Source organism: Taurulus bubalis (assembly GCF_910589615.1).
Source record: "Taurulus bubalis genome assembly, chromosome: 2".
NCBI lineage: Eukaryota > Metazoa > Chordata > Actinopteri > Perciformes > Cottidae > Taurulus > Taurulus bubalis.
The window spans coordinates 4,538,523-4,563,896 of record NC_136590.1 but is presented as its reverse complement, the minus strand read 5'-3'; the positions used below and the strand labels follow the sequence as shown (position 1 = coordinate 4,563,896).

General features: G+C 42.4%; 2 protein-coding genes across 4 annotated transcripts; one reads left to right on the top strand and one right to left on the bottom strand.

The window, feature by feature from the left end:
• Positions 1-10: 10 nt before the first annotated feature.
• On the bottom strand, positions 11-10,572 carry ttll6 (tubulin tyrosine ligase-like family, member 6; the record flags this gene model as incomplete). Its single annotated transcript, XM_079237229.1, has 16 exons — positions 11-235; positions 1,027-1,114; positions 1,809-1,877; positions 2,497-2,679; positions 3,182-3,320; positions 4,386-4,574; positions 4,670-4,848; positions 5,351-5,576; positions 5,655-5,740; positions 6,533-6,676; positions 7,458-7,635; positions 7,694-7,824; positions 8,262-8,380; positions 9,043-9,075; positions 9,269-9,415; positions 10,488-10,572. 16 exons carry the CDS (start codon positions 10,570-10,572, stop codon positions 12-14), a joined length of 2,220 nt encoding a protein of 739 aa, XP_079093355.1. The 3' UTR covers position 11.
• Positions 10,573-16,947: 6,375 nt separating this feature from the next.
• calcoco2 (calcium binding and coiled-coil domain 2) lies at positions 16,948-25,018 on the top strand. Of its 3 annotated transcripts, none has more exons than XR_013771247.1 (16): positions 16,948-17,017; positions 17,451-17,600; positions 18,271-18,370; positions 19,339-19,499; positions 19,646-19,771; positions 19,858-19,983; positions 20,330-20,422; positions 20,495-20,590; positions 21,462-21,571; positions 21,695-21,764; positions 22,528-22,695; positions 22,775-22,963; positions 23,252-23,327; positions 23,479-23,638; positions 24,137-24,162; positions 24,339-24,453. XR_013771247.1 is itself a non-coding variant. In XM_079238050.1 (16 exons), exons 2-16 carry the CDS (start codon positions 17,457-17,459, stop codon positions 24,498-24,500), a joined length of 1,863 nt encoding a protein of 620 aa, XP_079094176.1. In that variant the 5' UTR covers positions 16,948-17,017; positions 17,451-17,456; the 3' UTR covers positions 24,501-25,018. The 3 variants fall into 3 exon arrangements, 2 of the variants coding, with proteins under 2 accessions (XP_079094176.1, XP_079094175.1); XM_079238050.1 differs by having other exon boundaries at positions 19,864-19,983; positions 23,252-23,389; positions 24,339-25,018; XM_079238049.1 differs by having other exon boundaries at positions 23,252-23,389; positions 24,339-25,018.
• Positions 25,019-25,374: the final 356 nt, after the last annotated feature.

Below are 25,374 nucleotides of genomic sequence, written 5' to 3'. Positions count from 1 at the left end.
AATCCGGCTCCTCACTGGTTTTTACTGGGCTGCTGCTGCTGCTGGGCGGCTCTGCGGGACGAGTTGCGGACAATGTGAGAGAAGCCGGTCCTCCTGACCAGAGGGGCCGCGGTGGAGATGACCAGGAGGCCCTCCAAGGCGGGGTCATGGGGCCAGTAGGCGCAGCGCAGGCCGCCTCTGGGGCCCGGGCTCAGGACCGGGATGCTGGGACGGGACGGGACGTCCTGCCGGACTCCTGAAGAGGAGACAAGACCACGAAGCTGAAAGCTGGGCTCACGGACATCAAGCAGGAGGATTTTACTGTTGTTTAAAGATGACAGATGTATTTATCACTGGGAAAGAGTGCAAATAAATATCAGTAAGAACATCAACAGACATATAAAAAATATACTAAATGCCAAAAATATCCTTTTAATTGTTTAATAATGTGGCTCCAGCCTGTTTATTCCATATATATTTATTTAAAATGCCAACAAAATTCTGTGCAATAATATGAATAATACACATTTTATATCTAAGTTAAGAATTCAAACTAATTATTAAAGTTAAATGATGTTGATACTGTTATGTTGTTTTATGTTGTTTATATGTTGATCTCTTTTTTTAATTTTTAACTGTTTTTGCACTTTATTACATTTACTTTCTGTCGGAGAGTAGAGAGACATCATTTCAAATCTTCTGTACGTTTGCACAAATGGAAGAATTGACAAATAAAACTGACTTTGACTAATTGCGTAACAGATGTGAGAAGAAGAAGATAGAGGTCAAAGGGTAAGTTTGAAGTGCTATTTCTTCACTTTTTTTTTGTTTTGCAATAATAAAGAAAACATTTTCAACACACGCTATAGTTTTGTTTCCTCCATTTTTTCCGTTTTCAGTCAAACATACAAGAAATAGGTCAAACGGGCCAAAGCGGCTGGAAATAACTCCTCAATCCAAAGACGTAGGCCTTTAGTGTACCTGCCCGTCGGGTCGAGGTGAGCAGAGGTGCGTTTACCTGGCCAGTGAGAGCAGAGGTGTGTTTACCTGTCCAGTGAGTCCTCTGGGCGCCGTGGCTCTCGGGCTCCGGCGGGTTCAGGCTCCTCGGGTCCATCGGGGGCCTCTGCAGGCGGGGCTGCAACACAGTAAGATATTTAAATTCTGCTTCCTGGTTTCACGAGCGATGAAAGTTATCAACGACGTTCACTTGAAAACAATGAGGAGAAATCTCAGCTGTGAACACGTTTTTTAATGATATATTTCGGATTTGATGAAGTGATTTACTATTAAATGTGGATTCACATAATTTCTACACTTTTAAAACCTGGTTTCATTTGAAAACATTTCTCTTACATATAATCCTTTCAAATCGTATAAAAGCAGAGCTGCAACGATCAGTCGACTAATCGCTTCAGTCATTTTAAAAGCAATAATGACAAAATATTCTCTGATTTCTGCTCCTCAAACGTGTGAATCTGCTGGTTTTCTTTGTGTTAAACGACAGTAAATTGAATGTTTTTAGCTTTTTTTTTACTCTTGATCAGAAGAAACAAGCAAACTGAAGACATGAAGACTTTTTATCACTAATATTTAACATTTCTTGGTAGAAAAATGTATCGTTAAATTGATTGGTAATTAAAATAACCGTTAGCTGTTCGCTACAAGAGTGAAACTGTAAAACAAGTATTTTTTTTTTATTTACATCTGTAATAATGACTTTCTTTCCATTTCTAAAAAGGGCCAGTACACTTTTCATTGATTTCTATAACAATATAATATTAACTGTAATATAACTAATACTAATACTGTAATATAACTAATAACTATACCTGCTGTAGCGTCTGACAGCAGAACGGCTGCTGCTTTGTTCTTTGGGAGAACGGAGTCAAAGAGTCCAGCTGGAAGAAACCGAAAAGCAATTATTAAACCGACAACAAACAAACTCTAGTTGTGTCCACACCGGCTGCTTCTCTGAAGGAGAACTGGGTTCCTGTCGTCTGGGTTCCTGTAGTCTGGGTCCCTGTAGTCTGGGTCCCTGTCGTCTGGGTCCCTGTCGTCTGGGTTCCTGTAGTCTGGGTCCCTGTAGTCTGGGTCCCTGTAGTCTGGGTTCCTGTAGTCTGGGTCCCTGTAGTCTGGGTTCCTGTAGTCTGGGTTCCTGTCGCCTGGGTTCCTGTCGTCTGGGTTCCTGTAGCCTGGGTCCCTGTAGCCTGGGTCCCTGTAGTCTGGGTCCCTGTAGTCTGGGTCCCTGTAGCCTGGGTCCCTGTAGTCTGGGTCCCTGTAGTCTGGGTTCCTGTAGTCTAGGTTCCTGTAGTCTGGGTTCCTGTAGCCTGGGTCCCTGTAGCCTGGGTCCCTGTAGCCTGGGTCGCTGTAGTCTGGGTTCCTGTAGTCTGGGTGCCTGTAGTCTGGGTCCCTGTCGTCTGGGTCCCTGTAGTCTGGGTTCCTGTCGTCTGGGTCCCTGTAGTCTGGGTCCCTGTAGTCTGGGTCCCTGTAGTCTGGGTTCTTGTAGTCGGGTCTCACCTTGGTCTGCCTCCTCTGAGGAGCCGGTCTACTCTTCAGGGTGCTGGCCTCCTGTGGGACCCCTCCTCCGCCTGTCAGGCCCTGCAGCAGCTGCTGGATCTGGTCCACCAGCCCGAGGTCCTGCAGGAGTTTCTTCCTCTGGAGGAGACCGGCGACCCGCTGACGCTCCTGCTCCTCCTCGTCTGCCTCCTCCTCCTCCTCCTCTTCCTCCTCCTCTTGCTCCTCCTCCTCCTCCTCCTCCTCCTCCTCCTCCTCCTCCTCCTCCAGCTGCTGCTGCTTCTCCTCTAGGACCTCTGCCACGTCGGGACCCGGCGACGCACCGGACGGCGGGAGCTTCGGAGAGACGTTTGATTCAATTTGTTTTTGGATTGCCTCACTGTGTGTGAAGCCACCAGTATGCATTTACAATACTTATAATACGGAATTAGCAATTACTGTCACCGAATAACCCGCGATAACACTGTTTGTTTTTGCCCGTCTCGACAATAAAAAAAGATATTTGAATTTAAAATGAGAGACAAATTATGTGCGGGAATATTATTACAGCTAATTTAAATTGGGTATAGTCCATTTCCTCAAAGGGGGTCAGCCAGAATATGAAGCATTCATCACAGACAGAAGCAGTTTGACTCCCTCTGGTGGTTGGGTGTGGACACTGCGTCTGTGAGGAGGAGGACAGCCTCACCAGGTTGTGGGGTTGCGTTGGTTCTCCTCGGGGTTTGAACCTCTCCCCCGCTGTCTCCCCCTGCAGCTCTCTCCTCCGGCCTCCCCTCTGCTCCCGCTCCTTCTGCTCCTGCTTCAGACGCAGCTCCTGCAGCTGATGCCTACACACACACACACACACACACACACACACACACACACACACACACACACACACACACACACACACACACACACACACACACACACACACACACACTAGCATCTCTGGTGTCAAGATTCATAGATGTTTGTATTGTCACATGCACATTTAACAGACTATTAGTCTTTGCTTACTCCACAATTACAATAAGAATAACTTTTAACTAAAATACAAAAAAGGAGGTAAATGCTCATTGTGTAAAACATTGTTTAAAGCCAAAGGATTTTCTAGAATAATATTTAATGTAAAATAAATCCCTTTTTACTCTTCAAGCTAAACCTCACGTTAAAGTCATTCTCATAAAAAGGACAGAAATAAGAGCAAGCTTCCACCAAAGTACATTAAAATATCTCAAACTTTTCCCATCTGCATATATCTTGTATATAATATAAAAATTACTGCAGTGACGTCAGTCAGGTATGAATCGCTCAAGTTGTTTGTGTTCCTTCATTCTTAATTGAGTTTACATTTTAAATCACTGAATGTCCAATTCTGCCTTTATATTACTCTCTCACATTAGAATTGTGGTTCCTTTATCTTAATCGTGGCACTTCCTCTGTTCTCCAGACTTATTTTAAGAAGATTAAAAAAATTAAACCATGTCAGATTGATTCCTTGGTTTGTTCCTCACTGATAAATCGAGAATCTATGAAAATAAAATACAGTATTTTTCTTTTAAGACGTGTGAAGGAAGATCGTCAACCTGCTGTGTCTGTGTTTTCTCATCTCATGTTGGCCTTGGTGGTGTTCCAGGTTTTTTGGTGTGGCACATATATTTTTCAGGACCCTGGTAGTTTGCAATTTGTGAATGAAATGATGTAATTATTGGAACTTGTCGGTGCCAACGTTGAGTAGTAAATTGCAGAAAAAGCGACTTAATGTGCTTCAAGTGAGTATAAGATGTCAGCCTTGTGTTTTAGTAAACCAGCGCCACTCTCTCTCTTTTTGTTTGTGCTCTGTCTGGACCTTTCACACAGTTCCTGTGAGCTCGACAGCAGCCTCTGCTCTCCACAGGTGTTGGTACCTGGCGCACTCCTCCCGGGCCTTGGACGCCGCCGTCTCCTGGAAGAGCGAGCCGCTGTGTTTGAAGTACTTGTCGTATTTGTCCCCGCCCTCCCTGGGGTAGATCCTCTTGAAGCCTCCCAGGTGCTTGGCCTCGTACCGCTCCATCTGCTCCAGCGTGGCCGCCTGGCACTGACGCAGCTCCTCCGTCCTGAACACATGCACACGGTAACCGTGAGGAGGGAAACGGGTGCGTGACCTTGAGAGGAGGAGGGGTCACATGATTGGTGACGGACAGGACTTTACCTGGCCTCTCTGGAGATGTTTTGCTGCAGCCTGTCCTTCACCCGGCGTCGCTCCTCCTTGGTGATCTTGCGGCGGTCGCAGGCGCCCAGGTTGATGAGAGCCAGCGTGTCGTAGAGCAGCGCGTCCTTCACCTCGCGGTCCAGCTGCGAGTCCGTGGTGAAACTCGGGGAGTGATTCACCTGGAAACACACACACAAATACAAATATAGTGATCAATTGTGTGGATTTCCTGAGTAACATTTTAATACAAACTCACTTAATACTCAAACTCAGACAGATTCTGTTCAAAACCACACACGTTTACTTTAAATCTGAGTGTAGATCCTGAAGTCTATAAAGACTATGAACTATGTCAGGCTGGATTTAAGATACTTTTCTTTTTATGATGCGCAAGACATGTAGAATATTTCCAGTTGATGGATGATGGTGCAGCTATAAAAACACATGGAGCGTTGGGTCTGAATATCTCACACATCTTGTGTAACTTAAGCAAGCTGGTTATAATTTATACTGTCGGACGGTGAGGAACCAGATTAAAAAGGGTTAAATTCAGGGGTTGAAAGCATGAATACACTTCGTAATGAAACAATTCTGTCCTCTAAATTGTACTTAATACAGAACTTGAGAACCTGGTATTCACAATCTGCATATTTCTGTCAAACAGGGGCGGCGGTCCTTCACCTCCAGCACCCAGGGTCTGAGCCGGTGGTCCAGCAGCACGTCGAAGCCCAGGATCTCGAAGCAGGCGCTGCCGGTGGTGTGGTTTGGAAAGCACGTGTGGTAATTGTGCTTGAGGATCGGGTGAGCGGAGATCAGAGTCTTTATGATCACGTCCTCGATGGCGCTCCACATCTCGTCCGTGTTGCAGCCGATGGACTCCAGGAGCTTGTTCAGGGTGGACAGCTTTCTGAAACGTGCAAATACATACGGAGCGTTTTAAGAGGCGTCGGTGCTGCGACACGACGAGCGTCGTCGGTGTGTTTACCGTTTGCTGCCGGTGTCCTCGTCACGGATGAAGTTCTCGCTGTTCTTGTTGATGGAGTAGTTGGTGAGATGCATGCACACGTCCTCCTAGCACGAGGGAGACGAGGGAGGAGGGAGACATTACACACAAGACAGAAATAAAACGTCTGTTATGAGAGCTGCAGTGATTTATAGAGGGACCGAAAAATCATCTGCAACAATTTTATAATTAAATTATCGTTGAAGCAAACTTTGTTTAAACAAAAATCGATTTCAGCGTCTCCGATGAGAGTGTTTTCTGTGTTTTTAAATGTTTCTGAATATCTTTGGGTTTCGAACTGTTGCTTGGACATAAAAATACATTTTAAAAAGTCACCATGCGTTTTGGGAAATTGTGATTCGAGGAAAAATAACTGAATAATGAAAGTAATAAAAAAAAGTTGCAGCCTTTTAAATAGGTGTATCTGCTGTGCTTTAGTCTTGTGTTTTTATGCAACCAGGCTTACATTCTGGCATTTTATTCCATGTCTTACTGTGACTTATTTCCAATGATCTCTTTTTATGTAATCACAATAATCCACATTATCTATTGTATTAACGATGAGACGACATGGTCATATGTGTACTTTTTATTGTAACGTACAGGAAAATGATAACAGTGACTCATTCCTGACCGTTAAGGTTTCAGGCTGGTTGTGTCCGTCTGTCTCTCAAAGCCCATCGGTTCCGACTGAAGACTTCTTTAAAAACGTCTCATAAATACACGTGTAGTTTTTAAATCAGACCTATTTTCATCCGCGCATTAATCCACATCTGGTGCTCTGGTGAGTATTTGTGGCAGCAGGACGGCGTGATGAAGGCTTTGACACACACACACACACACGCTGGGACACCTCTCACCACGTTGCCGTGTGCCGGCTCGTTGTACTTGGTGGTGCAGAAGCGAGTCAGTCCCTCCTTGAACATGAAGATGCTGAACGGGTCGCACGACGTCACCAGCACGTAGATACGCAGGTCGAACTTGTAGCCGTCGATTATAAACGGCTGAGGAGGGAATGGAGAACGCGTGTGAACTTCATCCAGTGTGTGTGTGTGTGTCTGTGTGTGTGTGTGTGTGTGTGTGTGTGTGTCTGTGTGTGTGTGTCTGTGTCTGTATCTCTGTGTGTTTATTTGTGTGTGTGTGTGTGTGTGTGTGTGTGTGTGTGTCTGTGTCTCTGTATGTTTATTTGTGTGTCTGTGTGTGTGTGTGTCTGTCTGTGTCTCTGTGTGTTTATTTGTGTGTGTGTGTGTGTGTCTCTGTGTGTTTATTTGTGTGTGTGTGTGTGTGTGTGTGTGTGTATGTGTGTGCGTGCGTGTGTTGTTTTCACATCCAGAAGTCTTGATTCCAACCCACAGTCATCTAGAACGTATACATAGCATGTGTGTGTGTGTGTGTTTCTGTGTGTCTCACCGTGTGTGTCTGTGTGTGTGTCTCTGTGTGTGTGTGTGTGTCTCTGTGTGTCTGTCTCTGTGTGTGTCTTTATGTATGTGTGTGTGTGTGTGTGTCTGTATGTGTATGCGTGTGTGTATGTGTGTGTATGCGTGTGTGTGTGTGTGTGTGTGTGTGTGTGTGTGTGTGTGTGTGTGTGTGTGTGAGAGAGAAAGGAGAATACACGCCGGAGGGATATAACATATTTGTTGATGTATGCTAAATGTATTGGAATGGCAGTGAAAGAGAGTGAAAGAGAGAGAGAGAGAGAGAGAGAGAGAGAGAGAGAGAGAGAGAGAGAGAGAGAGAGAGAGAGAGAGAGAGAAAGAGAGAGAGAGAGGATCAATAGCTCCTCACCCTGGAGATGTAAACCTGGCAGATCATGTGCTCTCCAGGCTGAATGTCTTTAATGGACCTGGTGATGACGATGCCTTTGCCTTGGCAGCCGGTGTCCGGCTTACAGATGTACGTCTTGCTTTTCTTTGCCCTGGTGTAAGCTTGGAAGTCGCTGTAACTGCAAAGCACAGTTAGGATCCTAACACACACAGAGGAAAACTAAACGAAAGAGACACACAAAAAAGGTGTAAACTGACTCTGCAGGAAGGCACCACGTCCTGGGGAAGATGTTGTAGTCTTTGGGGAAAAGCTTGAACATGCGGTTCATGTTCCTCGCCAGTAAATCTTTGCGGCAGATCTCACTCATCCCAGGGAAGTGGTTTATTTTCTGCAAAAGACACACACACGTGTTGACAGGGGAGGTCCGCGTGAGATATGACGAACTAAAGCGCCGCACCTCATTCGATCGGAGAGGAATCGTCGGTCGTGACCTGCTCGCTACTTCCTGCGCTGAATTACTCAATTAGATTACAAATTGATTGCTCGGGCTGAAAAGCTGTTATGAGCAATGAGAAAATGACGCAATCTCGTAATCTGTATGGAAATGTATGTGTTTTATTATTTCCCGGGTCGGGCATATTGAGCTGCGGGGCATTTAAATGACATGTAAGGCTTTTACAGTCTGACAGAGCAGACGGACATCTCCCCACGCCGTTCATTTAGGTCACACACACCAACTGTGTGTGTCACCTAAATGAATGGCGTCCAGTTTAATTTGTCTTCTGTAACGCAGGTGCCGCCGTGAGCGGATTCGCTCTGGAATACCTGGTAACGCTTCATGTCCTTCACGCGCTCCAGAGACACGGAGCAGTCGGTCCAGAAAAGTGTCCAGTCGTCGCCCTCCATCACCTCCCTGAGGCCGTACCTGCAAGCGGCGCGGCGCACTGAGACCAACACACAAGGAGTCTTTTCACCGCGGGGGGTTTATCAGCGAAGGGAATGCGTTTGTAAAAGTTCAGCCAATGAGCACTGATCTAGGAGCTGCTGATGTACAGTACATGGCCAAATATATGTGGACACACGAACATTGCATCCGTGTGTGGTTGTATAACGGGGGTCATTGTCATGTTGCAACAGGAAAGAAACACAAACTGTTGCAAAAGTTCACAAATTGCCGAGAATATAAAAATAATATATGTATCTGTAGCATCAGAATTTCCCTTCAACCCTGAACTGAAGCTCAGCCTAAGTTCAATAATTGAAATCTCCCTCACTCTCTCACTCTTACTGCTGCTTCCTCTCAGTCAGCCGATTGGGGGCTGCCTCATTTGGTTAAATGAGTAAGACCTCACCAAATAGTGAGGTCTATTTGATTTGGTTTAAACCAATCTCTCTGTTGATGTCAGCTGTCATTTTAGGCAAAATCTCGGCCCTCAAGATGAAGTCTCTCCTGAGACGTGGACCTCCTGTGGAGTCGAGGGCCGTCCACATACTTTTGGCCGTGTAGTACATCGTCTCTCACGTCTGTAAACTATAAATAGTCGGGGTGGTGCAGAGTAATGCAGATATCTGCACGTAAGTAAAAACAGATGATATGGGAACGTACCACTTTCATATTTGCAGTTAGTGAGGTTGATCCAGAGTCATCTGGAAGAGAAGAGAGACAGAAAGAGGGACAGACATCTGCTTTGCTGCAAGGAGCTGCGAACGCCTCATCACGCTCATCTGTGAGTGAGGAAACTAAAACCTGGGAGCTCCAGAGCAAGTCTCCCAATAGCCGCCAGGCTGCTGGAGGTAAAGTACAAATGGAAGGAGATCCAGACGTTAAGTACCTCCTCTTGCTTTTCTTCCTCTTCTTGTTGTTGATGGGCGGCGGGCTGCGAGTGCAGGCTTCGGTAGGGCTTTCTCCGCCTTCTCCCTCTCCCTCATACTTATGTGCCTCTTGGTTTCTGTCTGCACCGTCCACAGGTAGACCCATCCTGGAGGTGCACAAACACAAACAAACGCAAAAAGCTTATGTGTTAGTGGAGGAAAACTGGCCCATTTTTTGGCACTCGTCTCCTCTTTTACGCGGTCTGTTTTTTTAATGGCCGCTGCTCTCAATGAAACTCAATTCAAACGGAACAGAGAACAAGCTGTAAGTGCACGCATGGACTCATGTTTCCGTTTCCATTTCTCTCATCAGCTGAGTGCTCTGGCTGTCGCTGCGTTGTCACACGCCGACATTCAAGAGTTATTGTGGCAGGACGGCTACATATAGAGAGGGGGGATTAACGCCAACGCCAAACAGAACATCAATTTGAATGCTTTTTATGATATTAATACCAAAAGGAACACCAAGAGTAGTCAGTGAGTTCAACAATATGCTGATACGACTTTAGATATCTCCTCTTTTCCCTCTTTATGTGATATTGAGTGTCCTTGTGATGGGTTTTTGTGAGCAGTCCACTTCTTCCATTTTCCATTAACAGCCATATTAAGGGAGTTCTTGTGATTGTTCTTCTTGGTCACCACTAATTAACAAGATAATAGTCCTCCTCCTGTTCTATACTTTAGCTAAATACATTCACAACCTCGTATCACTTTTAACGCTCAAATTGTTCCCTTTTTTTCCTGAACTTCCCTGGAAAACATGTCCACCGATGTCATCAATAAGACGAGCAAGACTAACAACGATTTCAAAATCTACGGTTATTTGTTAATGTGCTGTTGGTGGATACTATTCTCCCACAATGCAATGCAAAAATGAAATGGAGGAGTTGCCCACAGTTGGGAAAGAAAAAAAAAGAAATCAACTAAATTGTGGATGATGTTGAAATGGCTCCAGAGAGATGAGGTAAAACACAGAGCTACCAACTCTCACGGTTTCGCCGTGTGACACACGCTTTTGCTGTTTTCAAACACACTCACGCCACACAACCAATTTCTCAGGGCAAAAAAAAATTCAGATTTTGGGCCGAGGCGCGTTGGTTCCTTTTCAAACTCCCCGACGATAGATGGCGCTATGGAGCGCATCTGTAAACCTATTCGCTGCATAGACATCCTATTTACCCCAAAGCAGGGGCGGACTGGCTATGGGGAACATCGGGGAAATCCCCGGTAGGCCGAAGGCGTTGGGCCGGCCCACCTCCGTCATCAAGCAGACCTGCCTCTGAGATCGCCGGCCACAACTATATTCTATGGCTCAGAGAAAATGTTAAATTTACTCTAATACATTATATATTTTGATCGCGCTGTGATCACTGACTGACATTTATAGTAGTCCTCCCGTCCCTACTCAAACTCATGGTTTCCACATCCAGCAGCATGCAACACTACTGATCGCGATCTGTATTCACATTCATGGTTTGGATGTTGCTTGCAGGTTTTCAGGATATTCTGCCATTCATTTAATCCAGACCGCCGGCACTCCAGCAGAGTTGAAACGTACATTTAAGTTTCATTTTCGGGGTAACGTTATCACGTAACCTCTTGACTTGTGTCAAGACTAAGAGGCTCAGACGCACAGACGGATGTATCCGGTCATTCTTCTAAATAAAACATAATTTTCGATTATTATTTTTTTTTCATTCTTTCTGTGCGGCCCGGTACTAAGGGGATCTTGCGTCACTCGTTCGCAGACGTAGCCGCTTTTGAGTGTGATTCAACAGCATGGCACCAACGCGTAGATCCTTTAAAGGAGTATACTGATATTGTTTTTATTACCATGTTACTGCACCTGGGCTGGCAGAGTTAGTTTAGGTTCTGTTACTGAACTTATTGTTTTGTTATGCACCTTCAACATCCCTACATACACACACAGACACACACACACACACACACACACACACACACACACACACACACACACACACACACACACACACACACGCACAGCATGCATCACTACTGATACCACTGATGTTCACACCCCATCATATATTCTGTTCTACAATACAGCTCATTCTAATTCTACCCTCTGATTCCAGTTTCTTTATTGTGTGGTCTTTCTCTGCTGACATTTATTCCTTAAGGCTCTGTAGTTATACATATCATCTGATACTAGCCCAGAGTTAAGCATATTTATCTAGCAAACTATACCTACCTTGGAGTGTTACAATAGCCAGTATCATTTTATTTCATGTGTCCATCCTGGCAAATTGGTGGAGCTAAATGCACCAACGTGTGTGGCTGCGTGCGCGGCAAAATTTTGGTCACCCTCGACAAAATCTCACTCCAAGGTTCTTTGAAAAGTTGGCAGCTCTGAAAACAAAAGACAGCCCTAAGTCAAAACGTCAAAAAGTAATGAGGATAAAGTGGTTAATGTTGATTTTCTTGTATACTGATTATTAGCATGTAGTTTGTATTACTTGGGATGAAGTATGGATTTGGGACACAGCTTCAGAGTCTACATGCTATTGGCTTTAGCTAAATGCTAACGTTTGCATGCTTGCAGTTAGCGCTCGCTCAACACAAAGTACGTTTAACACTGATGGGAATGTTTAGGCAAGTTTTGTTCCACTGGTTCGGTTAATGTCTGTCTGCACTCTGAGCCGAGCTCGGTGGCCAGGAATCGTTCCAGCAGCTTCTCAACTGCTGGCCTCGGCCTCCTATCTGGTGTCTTGTGGCGTTGAAGTTGAGGTCAAGTTAGCATCTGGTAATGATCGTGATCGTGGTGGCATTAAGGAGGGACATCCCAGGTGCACTGTGCGAGGTCACGGTGCCGGGTTGCCGTATAACGATCTGGATAATCCTGGCCCCGAACTGTGAGCTTCACACTGGGCCGAGACGCCTCACTGACCTCATGCCCGATACGGTTACAAGGATTCCTCCAAGGTTCTCCCTCAGCCTGCAGCAGGTACGAACAACACCTCCGTACATCTGTCCTCACGCAGACACGACCGGACTCAGTGAGAACGACTCTAACTGTTCAGTGTCACTACACACGTCTAGTTTACTTTAAAACTACCAAAGGACGAGCACTAAACACTCAAACAAGTTGTTCATTGAAAGGGATGCACTCGCCATTTTAGACAGAGAGCTTGTGTTGCTGAGGATGTTGTCACGATCTGATTAATTAATATAATGACATGGAAGAAAAGACAAAACTTTAAATTCTCTATATAAAACAAAAAAAAGCCTGATTAGCAGTTATTAAAGTGAACACACATAATGAATGCAGCAACTAACAATTATCTTTACTATCAAGTACATTTATATAAATGTGCAAACATAGAATTGTTCCCAAATCCCAACATCTCATCTTAAAACTACTATTTTTGTCTGACATCTGTCCAAAAGCCCAAAAGTAGTTTCTTTGCTAAAATATGAAACCGAAAAGCAGCAAATATTTACATATTATAGGGCAGTAAATGCTCTCTAAACTAAATGAGTTATATTTTGTTTAGGAAAATCAACATAATCTGATATTCGGTTGCTTAACTAATTGATTATTTGAATCAGTTATTTCTGCACACATCGTAATCACCTTGCCAGTTTAGTAGACACGCCTGAAGCTAAAACTGATGCAGTCTGATGCAACAACTCTGCAAAACCAATCCTCTGTTCGTGAAGATTATAACGTTCCGTCTTCGAGGTGAGGGATTTAACTTTGTGGTCATTTTGCAGGCTGCAGTTTGTTGAATTTGATCTAATATTTAGTCTGCCCTATAAAATACTATATTATTATTAGGTATATATTAATAACTAAATATTGGAAACGCCTCTGCGGACCAAGGAAGTTTGAGCTAATTGAACCTCATAAATTGGCAGCAGAGAGCTGGTTCACCATCACCGCCTTCCTTTGAGAAATGGCTCCTACTCACCTGCAATGCAAAGCCTACATTTGCGAGGACGAAGGAGTTGGAAGATGCCGCCCCGTCCGTCCGTCTCCACACACAAATCTTTGTTTCAAGAGCCCTTAGAGACGCTGTCACACTCCTCAGTAGACACACCAATGAGCCACATCTCCACCGTCTGCCTTCTGGAGTCTGAAAAAAAAAAAGAGAGATAGTAGATGAGGATGGCTCAGTACAGATTGACTTACGCACTCAAGCATCGGGCCCAGCGGTGGATCTGGTGACCGATTGGAAACGGAGGGGACAAACACCTGATCCCCTCTGACATGATGGAGAGAAAATGAGCAGGAGACCTCAGCAGGGGGCGAGAGGAGAGGGACGGTCCCCGACACCTACTACCTGAAACAGGAGAGCTGTTTGTCAACGCCCAGAGTTGTTCAATTTAAATCTGTGCTGAAAAGCGGTGTGTGTACTATTGTGTGTGTGTGTGTGTGTGTGTGTGTGTGTGTGTGTGTGTGTGTGTGTGTGTGTGTGTGTGTGTGTGTGTGTGAGTGAACAGGCTGGACATCCATCTTGTTCGCCAAGTTGAAATGGAGAACCTTCAGTTGAAGCTTAGCTTTCCATTGAAGACATTAAAAATGGAGCACGGGCCGAAGGGGAAACGCTGGTGCCAGAAGAAAAGAAAGTATCTTGTGTGTCCCAGTTGTCACGACAGCCAGTCGGGTATCAATCAGATAACAGAATGAGGCTGGACGACAATATAGTCATCCAGATTAATCAAACAATCCACGTTAATAAATCATCAGTTGACATCAAACACCCTTCCACACTGACTTATCTACCTTTCTGTTGACATGTCATGACTGTATATGAGGGTATTTAAACTGTGTGTGTGTGTGTGTGTGTGTGTGTGTGTGTGTGTGTGTGTGTGTGTGTGTGTGTGTGTGTGTGTGTGTGTGTGCACAGGCAACATGAGCTCTCCTACAATTACAGAGCAGAGCAATCCTAGTTTGACATGAAGATGGTGTGTTTTTAGATATGAAAAGGTCGGGAGGAGAAGTTCATGAGCTCTTTTCTCTTGTATGAATAAAGTGTGTCTTCTTTGTGTTAATAAATAAATAAAGCAATGATACACAACATGTGTTGTCATTTTTGTTTCCTCTGAAAACAGCTTTGTGAATTGAATAAATTGACTTTTTAACTTAACTTAACTTAAATATGTTTAATATGCTTTGGGCTCCTCACTAGTATTCACAATGTGTTTCTCGTTGACTTTCTGATATAATAACACACGTTTTATTGAACTTTCTATCTGCGTGAGGCTGCTGCACGCTGACCTATATATGGTTGCTATAGCGCGTCGCTATAGTAACGGAACGCTGGCCTCTCCCAGGCTAATGGTCGACGAGCGAGACGAGAAAACGTAACATTACCGCGAGCGTGTCCTCTCGGTACCGGTCCGGTTACACCGACCGGTCAGCCCTTTGTAGTGCTGCTGCTGCTGTTGTTGTTGTTATTGTTGTTGTTGTTGTTGTTGTTGTTGTTTCGTCTTCTTTGCTGGACGCACAGTGGACACGTAACCGAGAAATGTAAACATTTGCGCGCGCCCCGCGCTGACCATTTCAGATGGAACGTCCCCCGGTGCGCGTTTAGCCAATCAGAAGCCAGTTGTGGGAGAGGTATCGCCTCTGATTGGTTGTCGGCTCACCGATGAGAAAAGATGCGTTCACAAGCTGCAATAGTTGCACATGCAAGGAGTTTGACGAGGTGAAAGGTGCATAACAATAAACATAGGTATAGAATAAAACAATACAAATAATAAAAAAAAAACAATAAAGATAGACAGAATACAATAATACAAACAATAAAAACAACATAGTGCAATAATGGAATTGTTTCCTGTTTGTTTGCATTTCTTTTATTAGCATTATTATTTGATATATTTTGTAAATATATATATATATTTTTGAAACTTTATTATTGTCTGACAAATCTAACTTTTGTATTTATGTATAATGTTAATATATCTAAATGAATAAAGATGTAAGTGAACAAAAACATTGCAATAGTAGAGACATCATTTAAAGATAAATATGGTAAACAACAACTAGCAGTACTTTAAAACAAGTATATATTATAAAATATATAATATATATAACATATATTTTAATAAGAAATGAAAAGATGTGCAAGGGAGTTAGTTGAAGGAAACTGTCCGAGGATGTAAGTGATCCACATGCAGCTGCTCCTTGCAGTTTCAATGTTTTTTCCATGGTAATTCTTGTATTTTTGGTCGGCGGTTCGATTCCCGGGCTCCTCCTGTCGTCAAAGTATGTGCGAGACACTGAACCCCAAAATGCTGGTGACCTCTGCGCTGAAATTCTTTTTACATAGTATCATCAGATGTCATGTTATTGCAGCATTCAGAGATAATAATTCAAATCAAGCAACAAAACTAATGTTTTCAGGCGTTATTAATCAACCCTTGACTTTGAAGATGTATCATACAATCAATACGTTAACAAGATTTATTTATTTTCAAGGTAGACTAAACCTTTGTATTGTTGAACGGAAATACCATCCAAAAACTGTCAGATATTTTTTTACGTTACACAATAGGTTTTCAACTTACTTTGATTTATTTTATTATTTATTATTATTATTGCTAAATTATAAAGGAATCTTATTTATATACATCTAACACAAAGTATTGTGTTGTTGTAAAGAGTTTGGATAAATGATAAACATTTTCTCAGCATGTAGCATCTTCATGGCCTTAATTGGCTTTAATTGACATTAATGGAGGTCAAATAGGCTTTATTTTGTCAACAACTCACTTTAAAACTATTCAAAAAAATCTTTGAGGAGACACTTTTTTTAAATTCATATACTTTCAATATTGGACTTGCCTCAGTGACGAAAAGAGCCACTAACAGGCACATACATGGGATTTGATATCCTTCAATCCAGTTAAAACATCCACACCTATATGAAAAGAATATAATATGATATCAGCCATGTGCTAATTATGATGTGAAACCTACTTGGATTTGTTAGTATTTAATTATATATTATAATAACCGTAAAGTCAGTTTTCAACTAAAAAGTGGCCAAATTCTCCTGTAACCAAATAAGACTGGATTCTATAATAAAGCCGATATAAGGATTATTAGAAGACATATTCACATATTTAATGATCAGGATGTGTTCATTGTCGAAAATAATTTAGCTCCCTCTTGTGCTTTTATGCCTTCCTGCAGAGGAGAGAAATAAATCGTTTTTTAATTGGCCTACATTACCCATAATGCAGCACACAGAACGTGACTTCTGATGTCTTCAAGGACAATCGGAAATAAGGGGCAATATCGCTGATTTGATGGAAAAGAAAAGAAAAAAACTACAACAGGGGTTGTTGATCAAATATAAGATAATAAAGTGTTGTGCTGCAGTTGTAGTACACATTGAGAAAGAGGTCAAATATATTAAATTGGAAAATAAAAGATCAGTAAGGTGTGAATTAAAATGTATGCCATTATATGTATTATACATTACAGTAAGGGTCGTATTTATATGGACAGATACAGCCTTTTCTTCAAAACGTCATTAAATAGTTTTACTGCAATGTTATAATCACTTTGGAAAGTGAAACAAGATCGATTTGAACGTCTGCATTTGAAAGCACCGGACGACTGTATGTGACCGAAGTTTGTGGCTTTATAAATGTCCGAGGAGCACCTGAATGCATCAGCTCCTGACAAGCGTAGCCGACTGTTGATGTCCGCGCGGACAAGTGACGACTAACATGTAAGTTTTACGTCTTTATCCGCACATTTCTTCTCAAATGTAGGTTTGTTATGACTTCCTGTGGCGAAAGCAACGTTTTCTATTATAAGTTAACATCATATAACGTCTCGGGCGGAGTCTCTTTGGCCAGCTTACTTTCGGTTTCTGTTTTTGTTCTGTTTTAGTCACGCAAAATGCCCTTTAAAGGTTTATACAACCGATTAAAAGTCATCTACAGGGATAGAGGAGTCATTTTAACTTAATGTTTAGCCATTTTCAGCGCTGGAAAAAAAGGTGTTTATCATTTAATTATGAGATATTATAAGTGCGCAACAAACAACAACAGGACGAAGAAAGCTAATAAAAAAAACACTTGGGCTGCTTTCTGTCACATCACCTGCGGGCATCAATCAGACTCCGTTTCTTCATCCGTGTTGATGTGTTTGCGGCTCAGCTCAGCATGGAGAGTCCCGCAGAGGCCCGCACCTTCTCCCAGGTTGTGTTCACGGACACCCCGCACTCATACCCGCCCGGCGCCGCGCTCTCCTGCGGCTACGCGCTCACCTTCCAGCAGAGCCCCCGGGACTGGGTGGGCATTTTCAAGGTGAGGAAACTATGTGGAAAGTAGAAAAAAAAAAAACTAAAAAAAGATCCAGTAAGTATTTTTTCTTTTCTTATGAGAAACTTAATGACTTTAGTATCTCAAGATAATGAATTATTATCTCAAAATAATGACATTTGTATATCATGTGACACATAATGACTATATATATATATATAGATATATATAGTATTTTTTTTTTATGAGAAACTTTCTCTGAATAATGACTTTTTCTCAAAACAGTTACTTCTCTGTTAATAATAATGACTTTATAGTACCTAAAAATAATGGCATTTGTATATCATGTGACACATAATGACTATATATATATCTCCAATATAAAGACTTAGTATCTCAAAATAATGACGTATCTCAAATAGTGATTTTAGTATTTTGAAATAATGACTTTTGTATATAAACATAATGACTTTTGTACATCAACATAATGACTAATATGTATATATATCCAATATAATGATATATCATTTTCGAAATAATGACTTATCTCAAAACAATAACGTAGTATCTTTTGTGTCTTTAGTATTTTGTCATATTAAACATTCTTATTATGACATCCAAGATCTTTTTTTAAATCACATTGGTGGAAGAAGGCATCTGTTGCTTTCACATCTCTGCGTTTCGTCACTGAGTTGTGTTGACTTTTCTCCAACAGGTGGGGTGGAGCACCACAAAGGACTACCACACCTTCGTGTGGGTGGAGCCGTGTCTGGACGTGGTCGGGACAGAGTCCACCGGGCGAGCTGTTTTTAAAGGTAGGAAGTAGTTTCACTTTTACCACAGGAGGAAAATGCTCAGTCATGTTCGTAAAATGAGTTTTTTTTTGACGTCAGATCCTCTGGCTTCGTGTTGTGGATCATATATCAAATTGTGATCCGTCACCACAGGTTAAAGTCTCCGTGTGAAAAAGAGTTTTCAGTGTCCCTCTGTTGTTTATCTCTTTTTTTTAATTGTCATGTGAGGTCCGGTCTGGATTTCCGAGAGAGAGATCTGTGACTATGTTCGCGTGACTTCTTAAAATAAAGTGTTGTTTACTTGTGACTCAACATTCCAGTTTATGTCCTCAGTGTGGACTTTGACTGTGAGCCGATTCTTTTTTTAACATATTGCTTCATCCCACAGATTTATTTATTTTTGAGAGGCCTGAAGAAGTGAAAGTATCCATCATTTCACAAGAAAAAGTCAAAACGAATATAACTTTTAAAATAATTCCTTGATTAATCCTGTGAGTATCATATCTGCCTCAGGACTTCCAGGCTGCAAACTTCTACTAATATTTTTGTTATTTACAGTTTCCTAAGTAGAGCACTTATTTAAAATGGAAGATATTTTAGAAGAATCTTTTAAACTTTAAGTCCTATACTTAAAGCCAGTGTTTGAGTACATGTAGCTCAACATTGAGCCAATAACTATTTTAAAAAAGTAGGGTTGTTGAATTGTTTTAATATAAATTATTAAATTGACAGAAAATAAATAAGCAACAATTTTGATAATCAGTTCATCTTTTCAGTTCAAACTATTATATTTTGTCTTCTTCTCAAATGGGATCATTTACTTCCTTTTTATTTCTGATATGATTGTAAACATATTTTTGGGGGTGTTGGACTGTTGACAAGCGATATTAAGACATAAAGAGGAGTTTTTAATAATTAGAATGAGCGAGTTTGACTATTTTCCAACATTTTAAATAAATCCACGCGTTGCTCTGTTCTCATCCCATCAGAGTACTACCTGCCCAAGGACGAGCTGGAGTTCTACCAGTTCTGCTACGTGGACGCTGCCGGTCAGGTGCGCGGCGCCAGCACTCCTTTCTGCTTCAAGAAGCCGGCGGGGCAAAGCCCGGAGAGCATCGGGGGGGAAGAGCTCCTGGTCATCATCACACAGGTACCGCATTCTAGCAGCTCGGCGGGGTCGACGACCTTGTTGTTCGTCAACCGATGATTAGAGGTCAAGAGATAACGGTGTTTTATTTGTGACGAAAACGTCAATAAAAGTTGCGCATTGATTCAACGTGTTTGTGTTGAAACCAGGAGCAGGTCGAACTGAGTCAACGTGAGAAAGCCGAGCTGCGGAGAGAGCTGGATCAGACACGTGGGGAAAACGAAACCTTAAAGAATGATCGACAGATGGAGCGCCGACAAGCCGCCGGCTTGAAGGTCGATAAAAAATAAAGGACACGTTGCGCAACAGAGGGACATGGTTAAATAGGAACTTTGATATTTAACACCATTTATTCCTACAGGAACAGAATGAACAGAAGGAGAAAGAGATGAGTCAGCTGCTCAAAGAAATGGATCAAATCAAGGAACAAAATGAACACCTGAGAAGCGCCGTACAGGAAAAGGGGAAGGAAACGGACCGCTTGAAGGTTTGTTTCATTTCTGGAGCTTCTGGAGGGGATTATAACCCTGTAATCTACTGTTTTCTCTTTCTTTTCTCTCACTGGTCACATTAGGGAATGTGGGAGCATTGTATTTGTGGGGTATAACATGTATCTATCAGTGCATGTACATATCTGTCACCCTCTACTGTTATTTTTTTTTCTGCTGAGAAACAACAAAACATACCACTGATATATCTATCTCTATTTGAAATATCTCCAAGTGCCTATATTTACTTTTTGATGTGCCTTGTTCTGTCTTGTGTTTGTGTATTGTGGAAAAGACAATTAAAAAAATAGGAACTTTGATATTTGACACCATTTATTCCTACAGGAACAGAATGAAGAGAAGGAGAAAGAGATGAGTCAGCTGCTCAGAGACATGGATCAAATCAAGGAACAAAATGAAAACACCGTGCAGCAAACGGTTTGTTTAAGTCCGTGAGTGAAACCGGTGCCGCGGTTTCAGTGTGAAGACTAACTCTGGTGTCACTTCCAGGAGGAGATGATGAAGCAGATAGAGAAGCGGCAACGAGACGCGGCGGAGGAGCAGAAACAAAGCTCCAGTCGAGACGCCGCGTGCAGAGAAAACGAGGTGAGATCTTTTGTTTTCTTCTTTTTTTAAATCTCTTCAGTCGTTAATTATTTTAAAAATACTTGCAGGGTTTTTATGGTCATGGAAAACCTGGAAAGGTCATGGAGTTTTAAAATGGTTATTTCCAGGCCTGGAAAAGTCCTTGAAATAAATAAAATCCCAAAAGTTTAGTAAAAGTCATGTAAATGTGTTATATTCATGTGTTCATGACGTTCATTTACGCTGAGTTTGAAATAATTAATATGCTTTTAAAAGAAAGACGCTCAAAATATAAGCAGGCATACATACAGGCATCTATATAAATGTTTATTCTTTTAATCAAACTATTGTCTCATTCATTTGTGTCATTTAAGGTTTACTGAATGCTTTGTATTCTTATTGTTTGTTTAAATACTACATTTTCTCACTTTTTACTGTTTACACCGAAATTTCACAAAATGTTTGGTCATGGAAACCCATTGGTCAAAATGTGTATGAACCCTGTACTTAACTTCACTCAATCAAAGTCAAACTTCGCACAGATACTCTTAACATATATAGCTATGTTATATATTAAATTAAAATATAGAAAATATAGTTACGATAAGAAAATACAACTTTAACTCTCTTTTTTTGTGTGCAAAATATATATTTTTTTCCTTTTCTGTGCAATATCATAAACCAATACACCAGTAACACATATATTATATATATTGTTCCCAAGGGTTTTCTGTATGTTATACCTTTTTTAATTATTCAAATAGGCCTTGTGGTTGAGGAGATAATCTGAATTTCGTATGGGTATATTAACCATTCGGATTTTCGTAAAAACAGGGCTTGATGCCATGAAGTTAAAATCCTGTACCGATCCTCCGCCTGTTAAACTCTGCAGGCGCACGTTCAGGAGAAGTACGACCGCGCCACGGTGAAGATCAACACGCTGCAGAAGGAGCGCGAGCAGCTGAGGGGCCGCGGCGACGCTCAGAGCGCGGAGATCAACACGTGAGTCGAGTCAGAGCGCTCCTATCGACTCGTCATCAAAGTAGAAACGTGTTGCGCTCGTTTTTCTGGCTCCCAACAGCTTCTTTTTTTTGTTTTTGTTTTTTTTTGTACGTGTGTTTTCAGGTTAAATTTTAAAATCAGAGAACAAGAACGGGAGCTGTTCAAAATGAAAGACGGCATCCAGCTGCTTCAGGTACGTCTGCGCCGCAATGTGATGTTTTAAAGGATAAAGCTGCTGTCATGTTATATCGTCTTGTTGAGAACAAATCCCATTACATGGGTTCTCAACCTTTTTTCAGTGATGTACCCCATGTGGAAAAAAGTACCCCCGAACTAGCGCAAAGCATTTTGGGTTGAAAAAAAAAAATGTAATACACATCGCTGTGCCATCAGTTTCTGATTTGAATTAGAATAAATACAAATCTGTTCAGGAACTTACACTTATTTGGATGCGCATTTTATACATTTTCTTTAAAAATCTCACGTACCCCATTTGAGAACCACTGCATTCGCACACGGGCTCCTACTGGAGATGAATATCCTCCAAAGCTCACAAAACGGCTCACAAATATAGAGACAGGTTAAATTATTCCAAAAACAAGCTGTTCACCAAACCGGAGAACGTAGAACATTTGTAGCGAACTATTTTGAGCGACGGATTAATCCACATTTGGTGCCTTTATTGCATGTCTTCCTGTTATTTATTTCTTAATATTATAACGATGCATCATATTTGTACTTTTCATTGTAACATCCAGGAAAATCACTCACTCCAGACGTTCAATGACAATGAAAATTGTGCATTTGTTGGGGACTATTTTCATTGGCAAATTAATCCACATTTGGTGCTCGAGTTTTGACGATTGAAGAGGAGCCAGTGTTTGTTCCTGCATTAAACCGCGTGTGTGTGTGTGTGTGTGTGTGTGTGTGTTCGTGTGTGTTCACCTCTTCGGCAGGTCGACCTTCAGAGCCTTGAGAAGGAGAAGCAGAGGCTCTCTGCAGAGCTGCAGATCTCGCAGAGCCTCGTGCACGACATGGTCGCCGTGAAGCGCGAGAGCCAGTCGCTACAAACGAGTCCGTCGGGGCAGAAGACGCCGCAGAGCTGTCCGGATGACAACCTGAGGGTGGGAGCAAATCCAAAATGACTAATAAGATGCTGACGTTCTTTTAAAAACGAGGCTGACTCGACCTCGTCTCCTTCAGGAGGATTGTCGGACGCTTGCCGGCCAGCTGCAGGACGCTCAGAGGAAGCTGGGGGCCGAGAGGGAGGAGACCAGAAACGCCAAGAGACGCTCAGAAATTCTGGAAAACGAGCTGCAGCAACTCCGGGAGCAGCTGAAGAAGATGGTCTCCACCTGTGAGGACGCACAGCGGATGAGTGGCAAACAAGAGGTAAACTCACAAGAGGTAAACAGTGTGTGCACTCGTGTGTGTGTGTGTGTGCACACTTGTGTGTGTGTGTGCACTTGTGTGTGTGTGTGCGCACTTGTGTGTGTGTGTGCGCACTTGTGTGTGTGTACACGTGTGTGTGTGTGTGCACTTCTGTGTGTCCACTCGTGTGTGTGTGTGCGCGCGTGCGTGCGTGATCAAATCCCTGCATTAGGTTCAAACGTCTCTCCGTCTTGGAGCTGTTACCTCAGGTGTCTAAACCCCGACTCGTCTCCCTTCCTTCTCTCCCAGCTGCAGCTCGTGGAAATGCGCGCCGCCATCGCCGAGGCGCGTGAAGTGCTCGCCGACAAAGACGCCAGGATAGAGGGTAAGGAACAGATCGTCACGTTGGTGACGCGCGAGAAAGAAGCGCTGGCCCGAGAGAACGAGGTGCGTTTACACAAACATCGCCTCCTTCCATAAAGAAACAAAGAGGCGGGCTTTGTGATTTTCAGATGCTTGTTTTGTTTCCCCGCCAGACGCTCGTGAGCGACATGGAGCGGCTGCGCAGAGCGCTGGACGACTTTCAAGCGTCTCCTCCCGCCGCCGCGCCGCGCCTGCAGCCGGACGACACAGCCGACAGCTGGCAGCAGCAGCCGGAGAACCCTGAAGAGATGAACCCGTATGAGAACGTTGGTGGTGAGTGACTGGACATGTCATTTTTAAATAGAATAAAACTACAAAAGTTACTTTGAGCATGTTTGTCTTGCAGTAGGAAAGGAAAGGTCCCTCATTGTGGTGCGTATATATTTGCTCACCTGAGGTTTTCAGATATCAGAGACTTCAATGGAGGTGAAGGAGTTTTCAACTGTAGTGTAAATAAAAATGGGCTTTTCCAGAAACTATGTCCCGGTTAGTTACTTGAGAGAATCAACATGACTAGATATTAGGGTTGGGCGACATATACATATATAAAGATATTATATAAGTATGATTTATATATACTATGATACAAAATAATTATCCATAGATGGCATCTACAATCACCCACTTCTACTTGACTTTTATACTTGAAAGTTATTCCAAAACTACAAAAACAATCAGGTTTCATTGATAATGAAAACAATCATTAGCTAAAGCCCCTTAAATAAACTGTAAATAAACATTAATTAAACTGGTGTGATTTTTTCCTTGCAGTAGTCCCTGGAGACACAGAGGAAGAGGTGAGTCCAATTATTTCTGTCCCGTATTATTAATAAAGCGGTCTATTTATATTAACGAGCTGAATGAACTAGAAGCAGCTGGACTGAGCGCGTGACTCGCCTGTTTACCGTTTTTTTGGCAAGGACCGGACACATAACCCGCTCCCTATTTCGTTACCGTCTCCGTTCCCCTGCAGTCTCTGGTGTGCCGTCTCTGCCAGGAGAGCTTCCCCGGCATCACCCAGGACGAGCTGGAGCAGCACGAGGGGAGTCACCGCACGTGTCCCTACTGCCCGATGCTCTGCGACGACATGCAGCAGTTCGTGTACGAGGACCACGTCTACGGCCACCAGCTGTGAGGACGACGGCGGGAGCCAAAAACACACAAAGGAACAGACGTCCGGTGTAGAAGAGCCACCGATATTATTATTATTACGCTCTTTTGCTGCAACTTACTTCACGCTTTACAGTATACTTTACAGTATGCTTTTTCCAAAGCATACTGTTTTTGGGGGGGTTTGGGGTTTCCTCCTGTCTTTAAAAGTCAAACAATTTTTCATTGAACAAATGAAGCCAAAGTGCTGAAATGTAAATAAGTCTGAATTTACTTATTTACACAGAATTTGCAGATGTTTACGAGTAGAGATGCACCGATCCATCGGTCGCATATCAATTATTTTTGCCAGTCAAATTACTTAAATCCATTTAGAAACAACTCAGTATTGTTTTAACTTAACCCCTTAATCGCCACAACTCTTCAGCACTAAAGTGTCTTTTTGAGTCGGTTTGGTGACGTAAAATGTCCGTGCATGAGGTGCAGCCATTGATTTATTATTAAAAAGTTGCAAAGTAATTAAAGTAAAATATGAAAGTCAGAGTCCAGCCCAGTCCTCCCTTTGTTTTGTATGAAATTAGCAAATTCTTATCCATTTAAAGAAACAAACGCAATTGTGAATCTGACTTCACTGTCGAAGTCAGCTTTCAGTTCGATTTTTTTTTTTTTTTTTTTATTCAACTCATTTAAAACCTCTAAAAGATGATTTATTTTTTTTTACTTATAGTATGCTTTAGAAAATAAAAAGGCAGTTATATATATAATTAGTAAAAAGGCTTAAACATTATTTAACTGGAATGGTCTTCTTAAAAAAGATTATATTATCATTTTAAATAATGTGTGTCACATTTAAAAATGAATATTTTAACCACAATTCTTAATTTACAGCATAACTTTGC

Bases quoted from the DNA above. Each gene is read 5' to 3' on its own strand.
- calcoco2 (XM_079238049.1), top strand. From the start codon at position 17,457: ATGGAGAGTCCCGCAGAGGCCCGCACCTTCTCCCAGGTTGTGTTCACG. The intron at 22,964-23,251 runs GTAAACTCACAA...CTTCTCTCCCAG, and splicing joins GGATGAGTGGCAAACAAGAG to CTGCAGCTCGTGGAAATGCG. The intron at 23,390-23,478 runs GTGCGTTTACAC...TTTCCCCGCCAG, and splicing joins CGCTGGCCCGAGAGAACGAG to ACGCTCGTGAGCGACATGGA.